Genomic DNA, 15,746 nt, shown 5'->3' on the forward strand with positions numbered 1-15,746 from the left:
CTTCAGCTATTAAAAATATTGCAGTGAATGTTTAACTTCTATTCCAGTATGCTTATTATTAAATATCCCCAGTACTTTATCAGATAGTTCTTTTCAGGTAGGAATCAGGGATTTAGGGCTTTGGTTCACAAAATTGCAATTCAGGGCTTCTTAGACTGAGTCCCAACAGAGACCCAATATAATCTAGGAAACGTTTTACTCTAGAGAGAAAAAATAGTTATTGCCTTTTTGTAAAATTTCGTTTATTTATTTAATTTTTTTTTTTTTTTTTAAAGAGAGCATGAGCAGGGGAGAGGGGCAGAAGTAGAGGGACAGAGAGTGAGAGGGAGAGAGAATCTTAAGCAGGCTCCATGCTCAGCGCAGAGCCCAACACAAGGCTCAATCCCATGACCCTGGGATCATGACCTAAATCTAAATCAAGAGTCAGACACTCAACCAACTGAGCGCCTACACGCCCTGATATTGTTCTTTCTTAAAGGAAGAATTGATACAAAGGCAGAACATAATAATGCCCATCCGCCTCCCTACTGCAGATGGGCTGAGGGAGGACACATAGAAATAGTGAAGAAAATCTTAATCTACTCGGCTTCTGGAAGCCAAATACTGACTTCCACCGCACATGCTAGGACACCAAGGAAGTGAAATGATCATAGTTTCCTTTCAGAGAAACTTGTAGGAATGACCGTCAAAAGCAGGAAAATAAGATTTTCCTGGGCAAACATCAATATTTCCTGAGAAGCTACTGTACATTGAGATGTGGAGGAAAAAAAAAAATCTGCAGACATAGAGCCTGCCCTTAAATTTGCGATCATGTAAGAAAACAAAGTACTTTAAATAGATAGATAGATAGATAGATAGATAACATGTTTATGCAAGACAAAAGTACCATCCTGCAGAAGGAACTGATCTGGCCATCTGAAAGCCTGGGAGGTCCAGGACTGGGAAGCTCTCTAGCCACCACAAAAGGTAGGGTGAGGTATGGGATCAAAATTGAGGGGACTGGTGGAAAGACTCTTCTTACGCAGTAATAAAACTACCCTCCACCCTCAGCACACACACATATCCTATGCAGCTTCATGACTTCTCATTCCTGCCCAACCACAAGAGACAAGTTTGTTTTCTGTGAAATTTGAACCAGAGAATTTCAGCCTCGGAGATGCATGGCACAGAAGTGGACAAGATGAGACTCCTCAGTGAAGACAGGAGGGTAAAGTAAAATTCTCCTCCTAAAGCAGCACACCTTCCCCCACCCAGCTCCCAGAATATGGCAACCAGTTTTAAACTCCTTTCCACTCCTAGATCGGGGGCTGAAGGATTCTTCTCTGGAAGGTAAAAGTTAACGGCTACCCCCAAAATAAAAAGATACTGATATTTTTTAGTTCCACAAAAACAACACTAGCTTACCACCTAATCACTCAATAGTTAGGGCACCAAAAATCAACCTATTCAATCAGCTTTTAAATTTTAATGCCTCATTCTCAAATATGAAAACAGTTAAGTATCACCAAGCATTTAAGGAAAGTCTCCAAAATGAAAAACAAAACCTCAAAACAAAGGGGGAAAAAATCAGAAGAAAGACAATATGGAAAACAGAAGAAAAATTATTTTAAAAAACCTATATAACATTCTCAGAGATACGATGGTATTGTATTCATGAAACAAAACATGTGACATGAAAAAGGACAAAGAGAATAAGAAAAAGACTCTTGGAAATTAAAATCATGAGACCTGAAATTAAAAACAGAAGAGTTAGAGGGGTGCCTGGGTGGCTCAACTGGTTAAGCATCCAACTCTTGATCTCAGCTCAGGTCTTGATCCCAGGGTCATGAGGTAGAGCCCTGCCCTGGGCTCTGCACTGGGTGTGAAGCCTACTTAAAACAAACAAAAGAAAAGAAAGAAAAGAAAGAAAAGAAAGAAAAAAAGAAAGAAAGAAAACATAAGAGTTGCAAAAGACCAACCAGTTGAGATTGAAGAAGGGCAGAGGGTTCCAGAAGGAAAGTTTCAAAGGAAAAAGGACAAAATAGAAATTATGTGGTACACTTGACTATGTAGAAACTCTACTAAGGGACTGTTGAAAGTGTGGAAAGAAATAAAGATAGGTATATAGAGGGGCACACGGCTGGTTCGGTTAGTAGAGCATGCGACTCGATCTCGGGGTCATGACTTCCTGCACTGGGTGTACAGCTTACATAAAAATAAAAAATAAAACATAAATTTAAAAAATCTAAAGTAAATAAATAAGTAAATAAAAAGATAGGTATATATAAATTGATAACAATGAGGCAATTACCAACCCTCCCCCAAAAAAGTTTCATATGAAACAAAACATAATAATACTAATCTTTGGCTCACCATAAACAATATTTACAGTCTTAATAACATAAGAACTGAATACTGATTTAATCAAAAGTTGTGGTGGAATTATATTGGGAGGATTTAACAAGGGAAAGTCAATAGATAAAATCTAAAATAGAAAAAGTATGATACAATAATATACGCATATTATTTCAAAATATAAAGGTGAATGCCAAAAGAAACAGTAGAGAATGGATGCCTTTAAGTTGCTGTATTGGATGTGGGAGGCAGGCAAGCCAGAGACTAATGTTGTTTTAAGCTTTTTAGTACTATTTGTTATGTTTATATATTAACTTAACTAACAATTAACCAAAAAAGGCTAACATGAACTATGATATCTCACTATCATGAAACACTATATAATCATTAAAAAGAAAGGAGATCATATGAAAAAAAGTCTACTATGTACGACTGAGTGAAAATGACAAGGCAGGTTATGAAACATTTTATGAATATATATATGAAACATATTTTACAAATATATATATATACATATATATTCATAAAGCAATGTCCAAAGAGATGTGTAACAACATTTGTAATAGTAGTTACAACCTAGGAGTAGGATGTCAACTTATTTTTCAAACTTTTTATGACTTCCATATTGTTTCCATTTTGTTTTGTTTTCAGTAAGCACACTTTATCCTCATTATCAGAAGAAACAAAAAGCTATCTTCATGAGAGAAAACTTTAATAAGCTGAGATTTAAGTGCCAGTGGAGGCTGACAGGGCACGGAGAATAAAATAGAGATCCTTGGAAGATTCTAGGTAAGAATTTAAAGGTAATTAAAAAATATCATTGGCAGAAAATAAAAGAAATGCCTGGTAAGTACTGTAGCACAGAAATGAATGTAATCGTGGGACTGAATAATTCAAGATCTTAAAGATCTAGAAATTATATGGTCCACTTGATCATGTAGAATACTCTACTAGAAGACTGTTATCAGTATGGGAAAAATTAAAGATAGGTATATAGAAAATTAAGTAAATGAAAAACAATGAGGTGATGATTAACTCCAAAAACCAAAAGTGACAGGAAACAAAAATAAGCACTCTGAGCAATGAAACAACTTAGGAAATTATCTGTTCACAAGTAATGAATGAAAATAGGAGTAGACTTCTTACCTGCTTCAGGGCAGGGGAACATGGGATCAGCTCTCCTATCCTGTTTATTCCAGCATTGATTTTCTTCTTTCTATGCCTCTCCACTAGATAGGGGGGAAAATCCATTTATCAGACCTTATGGTACACAGCTATAGTTCACTATTCTCCCTGGGTAAAGAAATTTTAGGTAAAGAAATCTCTAACAAAATTTTATCAAACAGTATCTACTGAAGACAAATAACTACAAGACAATTTCTAAGAATGCTGCATTATAAGTCTAGCATTATGGGCACTGATATAAGCAATACTTTTATAAGCATTTTAAAAATGTGATCTATAATAATTAAACTCAAATTAAAAACAGACAATGCTAATATTACTTTACTGTTAGGCCATTATTATGTTTCAAGTAATTACTGGACATTTTAGTGATAACTAAATTTTAAGAACCCCTACTAACAAGCTAAGTTAGTAGAAAGCTGCCTTTTTATAGCAAATAGGCAAATGAGACCTATTTAGACAGATTACAGAACCTTCAAACACCTTTTAGGATGTCTAGAAGGCATTTTTGAAATAGAACAGCTATCAGTTATGACTTAAAATTTCTAGGAGTCTGGTTTATTCACTCTGGGCACATAGGATTTTTCCCATAAGAAACTGGGCAACTGACAACATCTCAACCAAATTAACTGAGAAATCTTCCAGGCTTACATGCCACAACTTTAAAGATTGTATGGAAAGGGCAAGAGGGAATGAGATGATCTAAATAATTTCAATAAGACACTGTAAGTAGAAATATTATTAGTCTTGGCTTTTACTGTCAGAAGGGTTTCTAAAACCTCCCTTCCTAACAAGATTCCAGTGATCTTTCAGATTAACCATAAGCAGCTCTTGTTTTGCAAAATCATACTTTTTGCTTCACAATCTAGCAGTAAAGACATATTTTCAATGACATCTAATTACTCTCTCATAATAAATTACTATCAGGACATATTTATGACACCATGTGAGTTGGTTCCAATAAAAATACTTAGCTCCTATGGCTAAAAAGATTAGATTTAATTCATTTGGCCAAAGAAGGGAAAACAATAAAGTATGATATCACCTTTTTTCTAAATTCTCTAATAACAGTATTTGTTATCACCCAGGAGTGGATTTTTTCATGTATGGAGGTAGAAAAAAACCAACATTGAGACCCACAGTGATAAAGGGGAATTCAAAGGCAGGAAATTCTCATTCTGGAAAACAGCAATATTCCATCAGTGTTCACCCCATCTTCCCATAGACAAAAATTCCCCCAGGGTCCTTTCCTTAGGGAAAGGAAGAATATCAGTTATAGAGTAATAGACATTAACTTCTAAAATATTTTGTTTTCGGGGCGCCTGGGTGGCGCAGTCGGTTAAGCGGCCGACTTCAGCCAGGTCACAATCTTGCAGTCTGTGAGTTCGAGCCCCGCGTCAGGCTCTGGGCTGATGGCTCGGAGCCTGGAGCCTGTTTCAGATTCTGTGTCTCCCTCTCTCTCTGCCCCTCCCCCGTTCATGCTCTATCTCTCTCTGTCCCAAAAATAAATAAACGTTGAAAAAAAAATTTTTTTAATATTTTGTTTTCAATCTGACTGTAACCCCTGGAAAAGAAAGTGTTCTAAAATGTACCAAAATATAAATGTAGACACAATCACTTCTATAAATGTTTATCTGGCTTTGGCCTATAATCTGGACGTTTGAGATAAAATCAAACGTTTATTTTCTACATTTCTTGCTGTGACTGAGGACTCCACAACTTCATTTAAGACTGTTTACATTTCAGGGACTTTTAAGCTCCACAGCCTGCTGTTCATCTCTCCCCTGCTCCTCTGGGCAGCCAGCTCCCTCTGGAACTTCTGCAGACACATTCTCTTTATCCCATTTGGGAGAAGTAGAGCTCAATTTCCTCAGTGGGTGAAATCACTTAAAACACTAGTTCCAAAGGCGTATTAGTCCTCGAGTTATCTAAATAGACAATGAATCAGAAGATGATAAACTAGCCATCTTCATGAGACTCGAGGGGTGTTTTGCCAATTAAACCATAAAGGAACAAACAAAGTAAAGGAACATTTTCCTAAAACATAAGGAATAATGATTCTATGCTTGTAACATAAAAACTTACAATCGACTACAGTATAATTTCCTTGTGAATGCAAAAATGCTAACAAATACAATTGAAATTGTTTCTACCTGCATTGTGTGTCTCCCGGTTTTTCTTTCTGAAACAAAAAGTGCAGATAAAAGGAAAATGAAAATAACAGGAAAACATTTTCTCCACTTTATATGTTGAGAACCACAGAAATTTTATGAATTTGTATTTGTTGCATCCGTAAGAAACCATCTTATTATGGTATGAAAACCTAACTGCAGATACATCAGTATAAATTTAGAATCTACAATTTCCAAATTCTACAATTCTCTATTCATCTATACCCAAAAGTCAATGGTTGGGAAGTAAATCAATCATTGAAAACGTTAACTATTTGAAAAATGTAATTAAAGAGCTAGTCAACTCTCAAAGTGATGTACCAAGTAGGTGACTTCTGATGTCTGCCCTGGCACCTGGCAAGGGGTGTGGTGAGTGCGTCAGGGGTACAAGCAACAGTAGAAAGGAACTTTTTAATCCCCGGGGGTGGGGAACCATGGCAGCCACCAGCACCAACGCACAGACAATTGGCATTTGAGCCATCTTTTGCATCTGTGTGCCTTAGCTTATCCAAACTCTTAGTTTTTCTTAAAAGCTAATCTACTCAAACCATTGATTTCCCTTTTATGTACAATTACTCAATACATTAGCAATCCCTAACAGTTATTTGGTAAGGAAAGAGAATGGGGATTTTAATATTAATGAAAGCACTGATCATGCAATTTTAAGCAGAAACACTGCCTAAAATGCTAGAAATTCAGAAGGGGGCTTATACAAAGAACCAGAAGTAATGTTGTACTGACGTGCATATTGTAATGTCACAAAATTGTAATGTCACAAAATGTCTATTCAAATTGACTTCGGCCTAAATGAACTTAACAATCTACAAAGACTGTGATACTGTGAGCAAGTAAAAGTTTCAGGAGAAACTAAACACTGAGGATAGATTTGGTATTATACAATTTTAATTGCTCATTGTCATTCCCGTTACACTGTCCATAAAATAAGGAGGACAGGTAAATTTTAACTATGTACTCCTTTCTGTAAACCTGTATTTATTTATTCACACATATTGCTGAAGAATAATGGTCTTCCAGGCATTTAATGAAAGTTCCCTGAGGACTGCCTATTTAACAAAGTGGGGACTAATTCTGTTCATCTCCCCAAACTATATTATTTCTGGACCAGGACTACATACCTGTGCTGCTTTTTTGTAGGAGTCTCATTCTCTGTCATTTCTGGCATGGTTACAGTGATAGGAACCTACACAGCATGGAAGAACACGCCAGAAAGTTCAAGTTATTCTAGTATGTTAGAGAAATTAATAGCACTTTGGTTTGAATACCAAAATGCTAAAAAAACAAAAGTGACACCACGAAAAAGCACTGGATTAGCTGCTGTGGATAGAAAAAGGTATAAGAAAACAGGACAAAAAATATTATAACTAGCAGGTGGAGAGCATGGTGAATGCCAAATGTGAGGTATCGCCAGAAAGTTCTTGAGAAGACTGGAGTAGAGAAAGATCATTATCAGGTTAGAAAGGCTTAAAAAGAGGGTGTGGATTTGAGCAAGACCTGGAAAAACAGGTAAAACATACTTGAGTTGGGAGAGTATGTTCTTTGTTCATAATATTTGAAGTGTTCTACAAAATTTAAATGAGAACACTGGTTCTCCTCTCTGAATGCAGAAAAAACAAGTGACAAGCACACAAACATGTACACACAAACAGCCATACAAGGAATATTCCTTGTATGGAAGCAAGCTCATTCATTCATTCACTCACTTGCTATCCTTCTCTCAAACTGCTAGAAGTCTTACATCATCACTTGACACTCATTAATATCTGGGTAGGAGTAGGAAAATTCTACTTATATTTAAAATATCAGGAGGGGCGCCTGGGTGGCTCTGTCGGTTAAGCGTCCGACTTTGTCTCAGGTCATGATCTCACGGTCCGTGAGTTCAAGCCCCACATCGGGCTCTGTGCTGACAGCTCAGAGCCTGGAGCCTGCTTCAGATTCTGTGTCTCCCTCTCTCTCTGCCCCTCCCCTGCTCTTGCTCTGTTTCTGTCTCTCTCAAAAATAAATAAAGATTTAAAAAAATAAAATAAAATAAAATAAAATAAAATAAAATAAAATAAAATAAAATATCAGGATACTGGGGCACCTGGGTGGCTCAGTTGCTTGGGCATCTGACGTCAGCTCAACTCATGATCTCATGATCTCATGATTCATAAGTTTGAGCCTCGCATCAGGATCTGCACTGACAGTGCGGAGCCTACATGTGGTTCTCTCTCTCTCCCTCTCTCTCTGCTCCTCCCCAGTTTATATGCACACACTGTCTCTCTCAAAATAAATAAACTTAAAAAAAATTAGGACACTAAAGAATATATATATATATATATATATATATATATATATATATATACTATAGGGAAATATATTCATATGCCAAAAAAGCCTGAAAGCAAATACATGAAGATAATAGTCATAGTTATGTAAAGCCAGCTACATTATAGGGGGTTTCTTTCTCTTCTCTGATCTTTAAAATTTTCATAATGAAAACTTTAATGCTTTTAAATCTCAGGGACTGACGGCCTGGCCTTTCAAAAGTGGTCTGTCCAACTGGGATACCTGTTGTGGTACACTGGAGTAGGTGCAAGTGCAGTTACCATTTTCTGTGTATGGAATTGGAAATCAGAAAGCGTGAGTTTAGGGGTGCCTGGGTGGTTCAGTAGGTTAAGCGTCCGACTTCAGCTCAGGTCATGATCTCACGGTTAGTGAGTTCAAGCCCCACTGAACTGTGGGTCTTGACACACAAGTGGGTCAGGGTCTGTGCTGATGGCTCAGAGCCTGTAATCTGCTTCAGATTCTGTGTCTCCATCTCTCTCTGACCCTTCCCTACTCACACACGCTCTCTCTCAAAAATAAATAAACATTAAAAAAAAAGAAAGAAAGCATGAGTTTAAAATCTGGTTCTGCCAAACTGGTACAGCCACTCTGGAAAACAGTATGAAGGTTCCTCAAAAAATTAAAAGTAGAGGGGCGCCTGGGTGGCGCAGTCGGTTAAGCGTCCGACTTCAGCCAGGTCACGATCTCGCGGTCCGGGAGTTCGAGCCCCGCGTCGGGCTCTGGGCTGATGGCTCAGAGCCTGGAGCCTGCTTCGGATTCTGTGTCTCCCTCTCTCTCTGCCCCTCCCCCGTTCATGCTCTCTCTCTCTGTCCCAAAAATAAATAAAAGTTGAAAAAAAAAATTAAAAGTAGAGCTACCCTACGACCCAGCAATGGCACTACTAGGTATTTATCCAAGGGATACAGGTATGCTGTTCTGAAGGGATACATGCACCCCAATGTTTATAGCAGTATTATCAACAATAGCCAAAGTATGGAAAGAGCCCAAATGTCCATCGATGGATGAATGGGTAAAAAAGATGTGGTATATATATATACAATGGAGTATTACTCGGCAATCAAAAAGAATGAAATCTTGCCATTTGCAACTATGTAGATGGAACTAGAAGGTATTTGGCTAAGTAAAATTAGTCAGTCAGAGAAAGACAAATGTCATATGACTTCACTCATATGAGGACTTTAAGATACAAAACAGATGAACATAAGGGAAGGGAAATAAAAATACTATAAAAACAGGGAGGGGGACAAAATATAAGAGACTCTTAAATATGGAGAACAAACAGAGGGTTACTGGAGTGGTTGTGGGAGGGGGGATGGGCTAAATGGGTAAGGGGCATTAAGGAATCTACTCCTGAAATCATCGTTGCACTATATGCTAACTTGGATGTAAATTAAAAAAAATAAATTTTAAAAAACAAATAAACATTTAAAAATTTAAAAAAACAGATACAGAAATAAATAAAATGAAATAAAATAAAATAAAATAAAATAAAATAAAATAAAATAAAATAAAATAAAATAAAATAAAATAAAATAAAATAAAACAAAATCTGGTTCTGCCATTTCCTAGCTGTGAGGTCCTGGGCAAGACATATAACCTCTTGGAACCTCAGATGTTTCATCTACAAAATGGATCAAAATCATAGCATCTGGACCATTGGGTTGTTTTGAGAAGGGAATGACAAATGCAGGGAAGCAGAGCAGCACGGTGCCTAGCAGCAAAAAGAATTCAACAAATGTTAGCTATGAATAATAATGAAGGCATTTCAGACTGGGCTCTAGCCCTGTAAAGGTGGAGGAAGGGTCCTGGGGAATGAGTAGAAGTGAATGCAGACAAGGTAATGACAGGAAGTACTGACTGAAGCAGCCTGAGGATAAATGTGCACTCAAGTCCCACTTCCAGCAGCTTACTCTCCCTTACATGTGTGATGGTATACATCAGCCTAAAAGCAACAAACTCACATCAGGTTACTACATAATGACAATGCGGGACATGTGAGTAAATAAGTCCTTGTCACCTTTATCACCCAAGGGCTTGCAGAAGTTCTTCACTTTTGATTCCTGGCTTCCAGCGCCTCCCGTTTCTGATCCAAATCTATCATCTTCTACCAGAAGATGGTCTATAAGTTATGTTTTCTTCTTACTACACAAGAGAAAAATCAATGAATGTTTACAGTGGCTAGGTTTCCATTAGCATGTAAAACAACTGGCAACTTAGGGCATGCAGGCAGATTTTTGGTGGCAAGCAGAATGATCCGAAAGCTAATGAATGTAGTTGCTTTAAAAAGTCACTCTCCAATAGGCGGCTCATGCTCCACTCCCACAAAAATGGTAGCAAGTACTGTAGTCATTGGACAGATCCCAAGAGATTCTCTCCTTTCTCTTAGGCATGCTCACTGTCCCTCAAGTTCTTATTGTCCTCCACCTATGTCTTACACTAAGGTCTGTCCTCAATTCTAAAATTATCTTCCTTCAATCTCCCACTTCCCTCTTCTCACTTGTGAGAGTGACAAAACTTACTCAAGGATCTTCCACGAAGGCAGCAACACTAGGATGACAGCCTTCAGAACTGTGCATTGTATATACTCCAGAAAATGCAGATTTGGGGGCACCTGGCTCAGTTGGTTAAGTGTCTGATTTTGGCTCAGGTCATGATCTTGCAGTTTATGAATTTGAGACCCGTATCGGGATTGCTGCTGTCAGCAAAGGGCCTGCTTCAGATCCTCTGTCCCCTCTCCCTGCCCCTCCCTGGCTTACGCTCTCTCAAAAAAAATAAATACAAACATTACAAAAAATGTAAATTTGGGGGCTTCATCCCAGACAAATGAGAAGTACTGGGTAGGGCCCAGGAATCTGTATTTTCAACAAGATAATAGTTAAAAAACAGGAATTGTCAGCCCACTGTCAGCCTGACCCTGAATCAGTCTCTAAGGGAGGAATCCCAATCTTTAAGGAAGGAGTCTGAAATTTAGAATGCCCCCAGGGGATTGTTATCTGGAAAATTTAGAAACACAGGCAGGTATCTTTAGTTGGTGGAATTTCAGGCATCTGACCAACACCCTACTGGAGGAGAGATTATTTGGGATGGGGCATGACAGGTGAACACATAATTTCACCTATAAACCCGTAAAGTCAGATTTCCCTTGTGCCCGTGAGTCAGCATTTGGTCATTAACATTACAGTTTCAGTTTTGAAACTGTAAAACTTGTAAGCGCTTTTGAAAGTTTGCAGATTCATGTTACAAGTAAGATACATGACATTAAAGTTCTAAACTTCTGAACATCTAGAATCTTAAAGTAAATGATACTAGAGGTCTATCACATAAGTAAACATACTCATCGCATGGGGGTGAGACGCAAGAGTTTAACTGAAAGAGGTACATCACCCAGTTTACCAAACATCACTGTAAATATCCATCTCAAACCACATTTTAACAAATTCAATTACATCTATCAGTGTATAATTGTTTCCATATGCTATTCCTCCTGATATTAAGCTTGCATTCCTCACATTAAAAAAGAACACTTATTAAAACAAAGAATACTTATTGAAATAATGAACTATATAATGTCATAAACGCTTGTCCACTGACTCATTAACCTACTAATAAGGAAATGTTACTTTTAATACAATATTTAATTTTTAAAGAAAAAATTCAAAATGTTACATTAATAATCTATGAATCACTATATTTTACGGTAAGAAAGAATTATTTCTGAAATTAGTCAAATCCAATGGTTCTCAGAGTGTACTTTTGAGATCACTTGTATCAAAATCACAACTTTTAAAACTGCTTTTTCCTCTTGCAGTAAAGCTTATGTATAGTAAAATGCACAAATCTTAAGTGTAAAATTCAGTGAGTTCTGACTAATGCACATACCTGTGTGACCCAATCCCTATCAAGGTACAGAACATTATTATTACCAGAGAAAGTTCTCTCACGACCCTTCCTAGTCAATACCTTCCCCTTCTCCCACAGAGGCAACCAGTGTTCTCATTTTTTTCTCTACTGAACTTTACAATGCATTAACTGAGAATTCTGTTTTGTCAACCTTTCACTCAGCATATTTCTGAAATTCATCCAGTAGTTTGTTCCTTTTTATTGCTGAGTATGAATGTATAACTGTGTGTCAGTTTATAACATAGCTTGTTTATTTTCCGTTGATGAACACCTGTTCCTGTGTTTTGGTGACCAGGAAGAAAAGCTGCTCTCCATGAATATTCTTGTGCAACATTTTTCATGGGTATAGTCTTTCTTTCTGTTGAGTAAACACCCAGGAGTAGAAATGCTTATTATATTCCCTGCAGTTCTACTCCCAAGTATCTACCCAAGAGAAATAAAAAAAAGTATATCCACAAAAAGACTTATGTAAGAACATTTGTCACACTTTCCCCAGAGTGACAGTACCATTTTGCATTCCCATCCAAAATGTAAGAGTTCTGGTTGTTCAATATCCTACTAACATTGGGCTTTGTCTGCTTATCAATTTCAACTATTCTGGTGGTTAAACAGTGGAATCTCATTATAGTTTAATTTTCATTTCCTAGATGATTGATAACATTGAATAAATTTTTATGTGCATATGAAGACCATCTGTAGGGGGCCCCTAGGTGGCTCAGTCAGTTAAGCATCCGACTTTGGCTCAGGGCATGATCTCACAGTTCCTGAGTTCCAGCTCTGCATCTGGCTCTATGCTGACAGCTCAGAGCCTGGAGCCTGCTTGAGTTCTGCATTTCCCTCTCTTTGTGCTCCTCCCCCACCTCTGCTCACTCTCTGTCTCTCTCTCTCTCTCTCTCTCTCTCTCTCTCTCTAAAATAAATAAACATTGAAGAAAATTTAAGACCATTTGTAGATCTTGTTTTGTCTGCTCATATCTTTTTGCCAGTTTTTTTTTTTTAATGTTTATTTATTTTTGAGAGAGAGAGAAAGGGAGAGACAGCGTGAGCAGGGGAGGGGCAGAGAGAGAGAGACACACACAATCAGAAGAAGGCTCCAGGCTCTGAGCTGTCAGCAGAGCCTGATGCAGGGCTTACACCCACAAACTGTGATATCAGGACCTGTGCCGAAGCCGGACACTTAACCGACTAAGCTACCCAGGCACCCTATCTTTTTGCCAGTTTTTTAATTGGATTGTTTATTGTAGGGGACAAGCTTAGGAATCCTCCGGGCTTACACCAAATGGATTAACAAGGCATAAAGAAATACAAAGTCATAAAATGCTTACACCGGAGTTTGGGTAAACCAGATTGGCACTCCAAGAATAGGGGGGTGCAAAGATACCCCGAGAATAGGGAGGCACAAAGGTGCCAGGATTAGGAAGATGTGAAGGCACCCCAAAATACAGAGGGGGTACAGAACCTCCCAAAATAGAGAGAGGCAAAGGCCTGAAATAGAAATGGCACAAAGGTGCCCAATACATAGGTATATGAAAATAAACAACATTAGATGTACAAGGTGGAAACACTCCCAATTTAGTACTATAGCAGAAAAGCGGCTTTCACAGGAGAATAGGGCCAGGTTAGGTAAATTGGTGAATTGGACTATGGACCTCTGTGCTGCAAGCAAAGCAGCCCAGAGCGGAGATGGTGAACAAAAGAAAAGGTGCCTTATTAGCCCTGTGGTTATTCCCCCTATCTGTCTCATCCCCTAGGCTAGCTAAGATAAATAGGCACGGTGCCTCCGGTCTGCTGTTGACAACCATCTATCCATCTGCCCGGCGCCGGGAGTTTTATATTGACCCAAACCCCAAACACTGTATATCTTCAAAACCCCCCTTTTCCTTCACGTCCCCAAGTTAATGTTCCTAGTTTGTCTCTTTGTACATGCCCATCACGTTTGCAAGCCTTCTGACCTGAATAAATACGAGGCAAGGACCCTTATTCAGGGCTCTTGTCTTTTCCCGGACATTAGCCCTCTCTCGCTTTAATCCTGTGTCCCCTCTTTTGCTGGCCAAAAGAGAACTTCAGACTTAAGAGTTTACAACAGTTTGTCCTTTTATGATTAACTTACAGAAAATCTTCATATATCCTGAGTTACTTATATCTTCTGCATACTTGTCATTTGTCTGAAACATATTTTGCAAAGATTGTCTCCCACTATGTGGCCTACCTATGCCTTTTCTTAACTGTGCCTTTTGGTAAGCAATAGTTCTTGATGAAGTATAACTTACCAATTTTTAATTTATGATTATTTCTTTTTGTGGCCTGTCCAAGAAACCTTTACTCATTCCCAAGATATTCTACTATGATTGTTTCTACAAAGTTTATGATATTGGCATATTTAGATCAATGATCTGTATGGCAAGAGGAGGGGTTAAAGTTCATTTTTTTCCCATATGGATATTTAGTTGTTCCAACATCATTTGTTGAAAACATTTCCTTTCTTCAGTGGTACCTTTGTTAAAAATCAAATGTCCATATTAGTGCAGTTCCATTTCCAGGCTCTCTGTTCTGTTGCTCTCTCTTCTGAGCTATCCTTATGTTATGACCACATATACTGACTAAGCATACGTTTAAAATATTGATTCATACGCCCTACACCAGACCTACTGAATCAGAATCTTAGGAAAGACAAGTCCAGAAATACAAGCTTCCTAGTTGATTTTTCTGTAGCCTAAAGTCTGAGAAGTGCATTATTTTAACACTGTTCTCCCTCTAAAACTAATAAAAATCAGTGAGCTCACAACCAATGAGGCCACCTGGAAAGAACAGTGAACTTGGAATTGGGAAAATGAGCTCTAATTCTAGATTTGCTACTGAAAAGCTGGGCATCATTTTACTTATCACAGCTTAGGGCCCGAGTTTCTTCACATGTAAAACAAGAGGATAGGACTAGACTCAATCATTCAGGTATAGACCAAGTGCCCCCACTGCCTAGGAATTACAGATATAAAGATGGAAAAGGCAACTCTTCTCTCAAGAAGAACACAGTCTAGGTCAGGGCTATCCAAAAGAATTTTGTGCAATGCAGATATTCTATACCTGCATTGTCCATATGGTCGCCATTAGTCACATGTGTATATTAAATGCTTGAAATGCGGCTAGTGAGACCACCAAACTTTTAATTTTATGTAATTTTAAGTAATTTAAATAGTTACATGAGGCTAGTGATTACCATATTGGGCAGCACAGATAATTTAAAAAATTGAAAAGAAGATGAATTTAAAAAAATTGGTTAATGAATGTCAACTTCCTACTTGTGTTATTGTCCTACAGCTACATATCTCTACTCTGGGAAACTGGGTCAGCAGTACATGGATTCATTGTAATATTTTTGTAACTTTTTTTGAGTCTATAATTCTTTTAAAATAGAAAGGTTTTAAAAGTGAATTTAAAAACTGGTAAATGCTACCTCAAAGATTTGTTAATAAAATGCTATGAGGGGCGCCTGGGTGGCGCAGTCGGTTAAGCGTCTGGCTTCAGCCAGGTCACGATCTCGCGGTCCGCGAGTTCGAGCCCCGCGTCAGGCTCTGGGCTGATGGCTCGGAGCCTGGAGCCTGTTTCTGATTCTGTGTCTCCCTCTCTCTCTGCCCCTCCCCCGTTCATGCTCTGTCTCGCTCTGTCCCAAAAATAAAATAAATGTTGGAAAAAAAAATTTTTTTTTAAAATAAAAAAATAAAAAAATAAAATGCTATGAAAGAACACAGAATGAGGCATGTTTCTTGTGGGACTCAAAGAAAGCTAGGTTTTAAAGAATACATAGTATTTTTGT

General features: G+C 37.9%; 1 protein-coding gene across 1 annotated transcript in view; it reads right to left on the minus strand.

Moving 5' to 3' along the window:
- USF3 (upstream transcription factor family member 3) overlaps positions 1-15,746 on the minus strand; it is a 57,743-nt gene that overhangs the window by 15,878 nt on the left and 26,119 nt on the right. The window contains exons 2-5 of the mRNA XM_043594204.1: positions 10,054-10,178; positions 6,827-6,891; positions 5,673-5,701; positions 3,481-3,563 (exon numbers count right to left, since the gene is read on the minus strand). Of these exons, the coding sequence (XP_043450139.1) occupies positions 3,481-3,563; positions 5,673-5,701; positions 6,827-6,873 (159 nt within the window). The 5' untranslated portion in view covers positions 6,874-6,891; positions 10,054-10,178. The remainder of the gene's footprint in view (positions 1-3,480; positions 3,564-5,672; positions 5,702-6,826; positions 6,892-10,053; positions 10,179-15,746) is intronic.

The sequence above is a fragment of the Prionailurus bengalensis genome, chromosome C2 (genome assembly GCF_016509475.1).
Source record: "Prionailurus bengalensis isolate Pbe53 chromosome C2, Fcat_Pben_1.1_paternal_pri, whole genome shotgun sequence".
NCBI classification, from domain to species: Eukaryota; Metazoa; Chordata; class Mammalia; order Carnivora; family Felidae; genus Prionailurus; species Prionailurus bengalensis.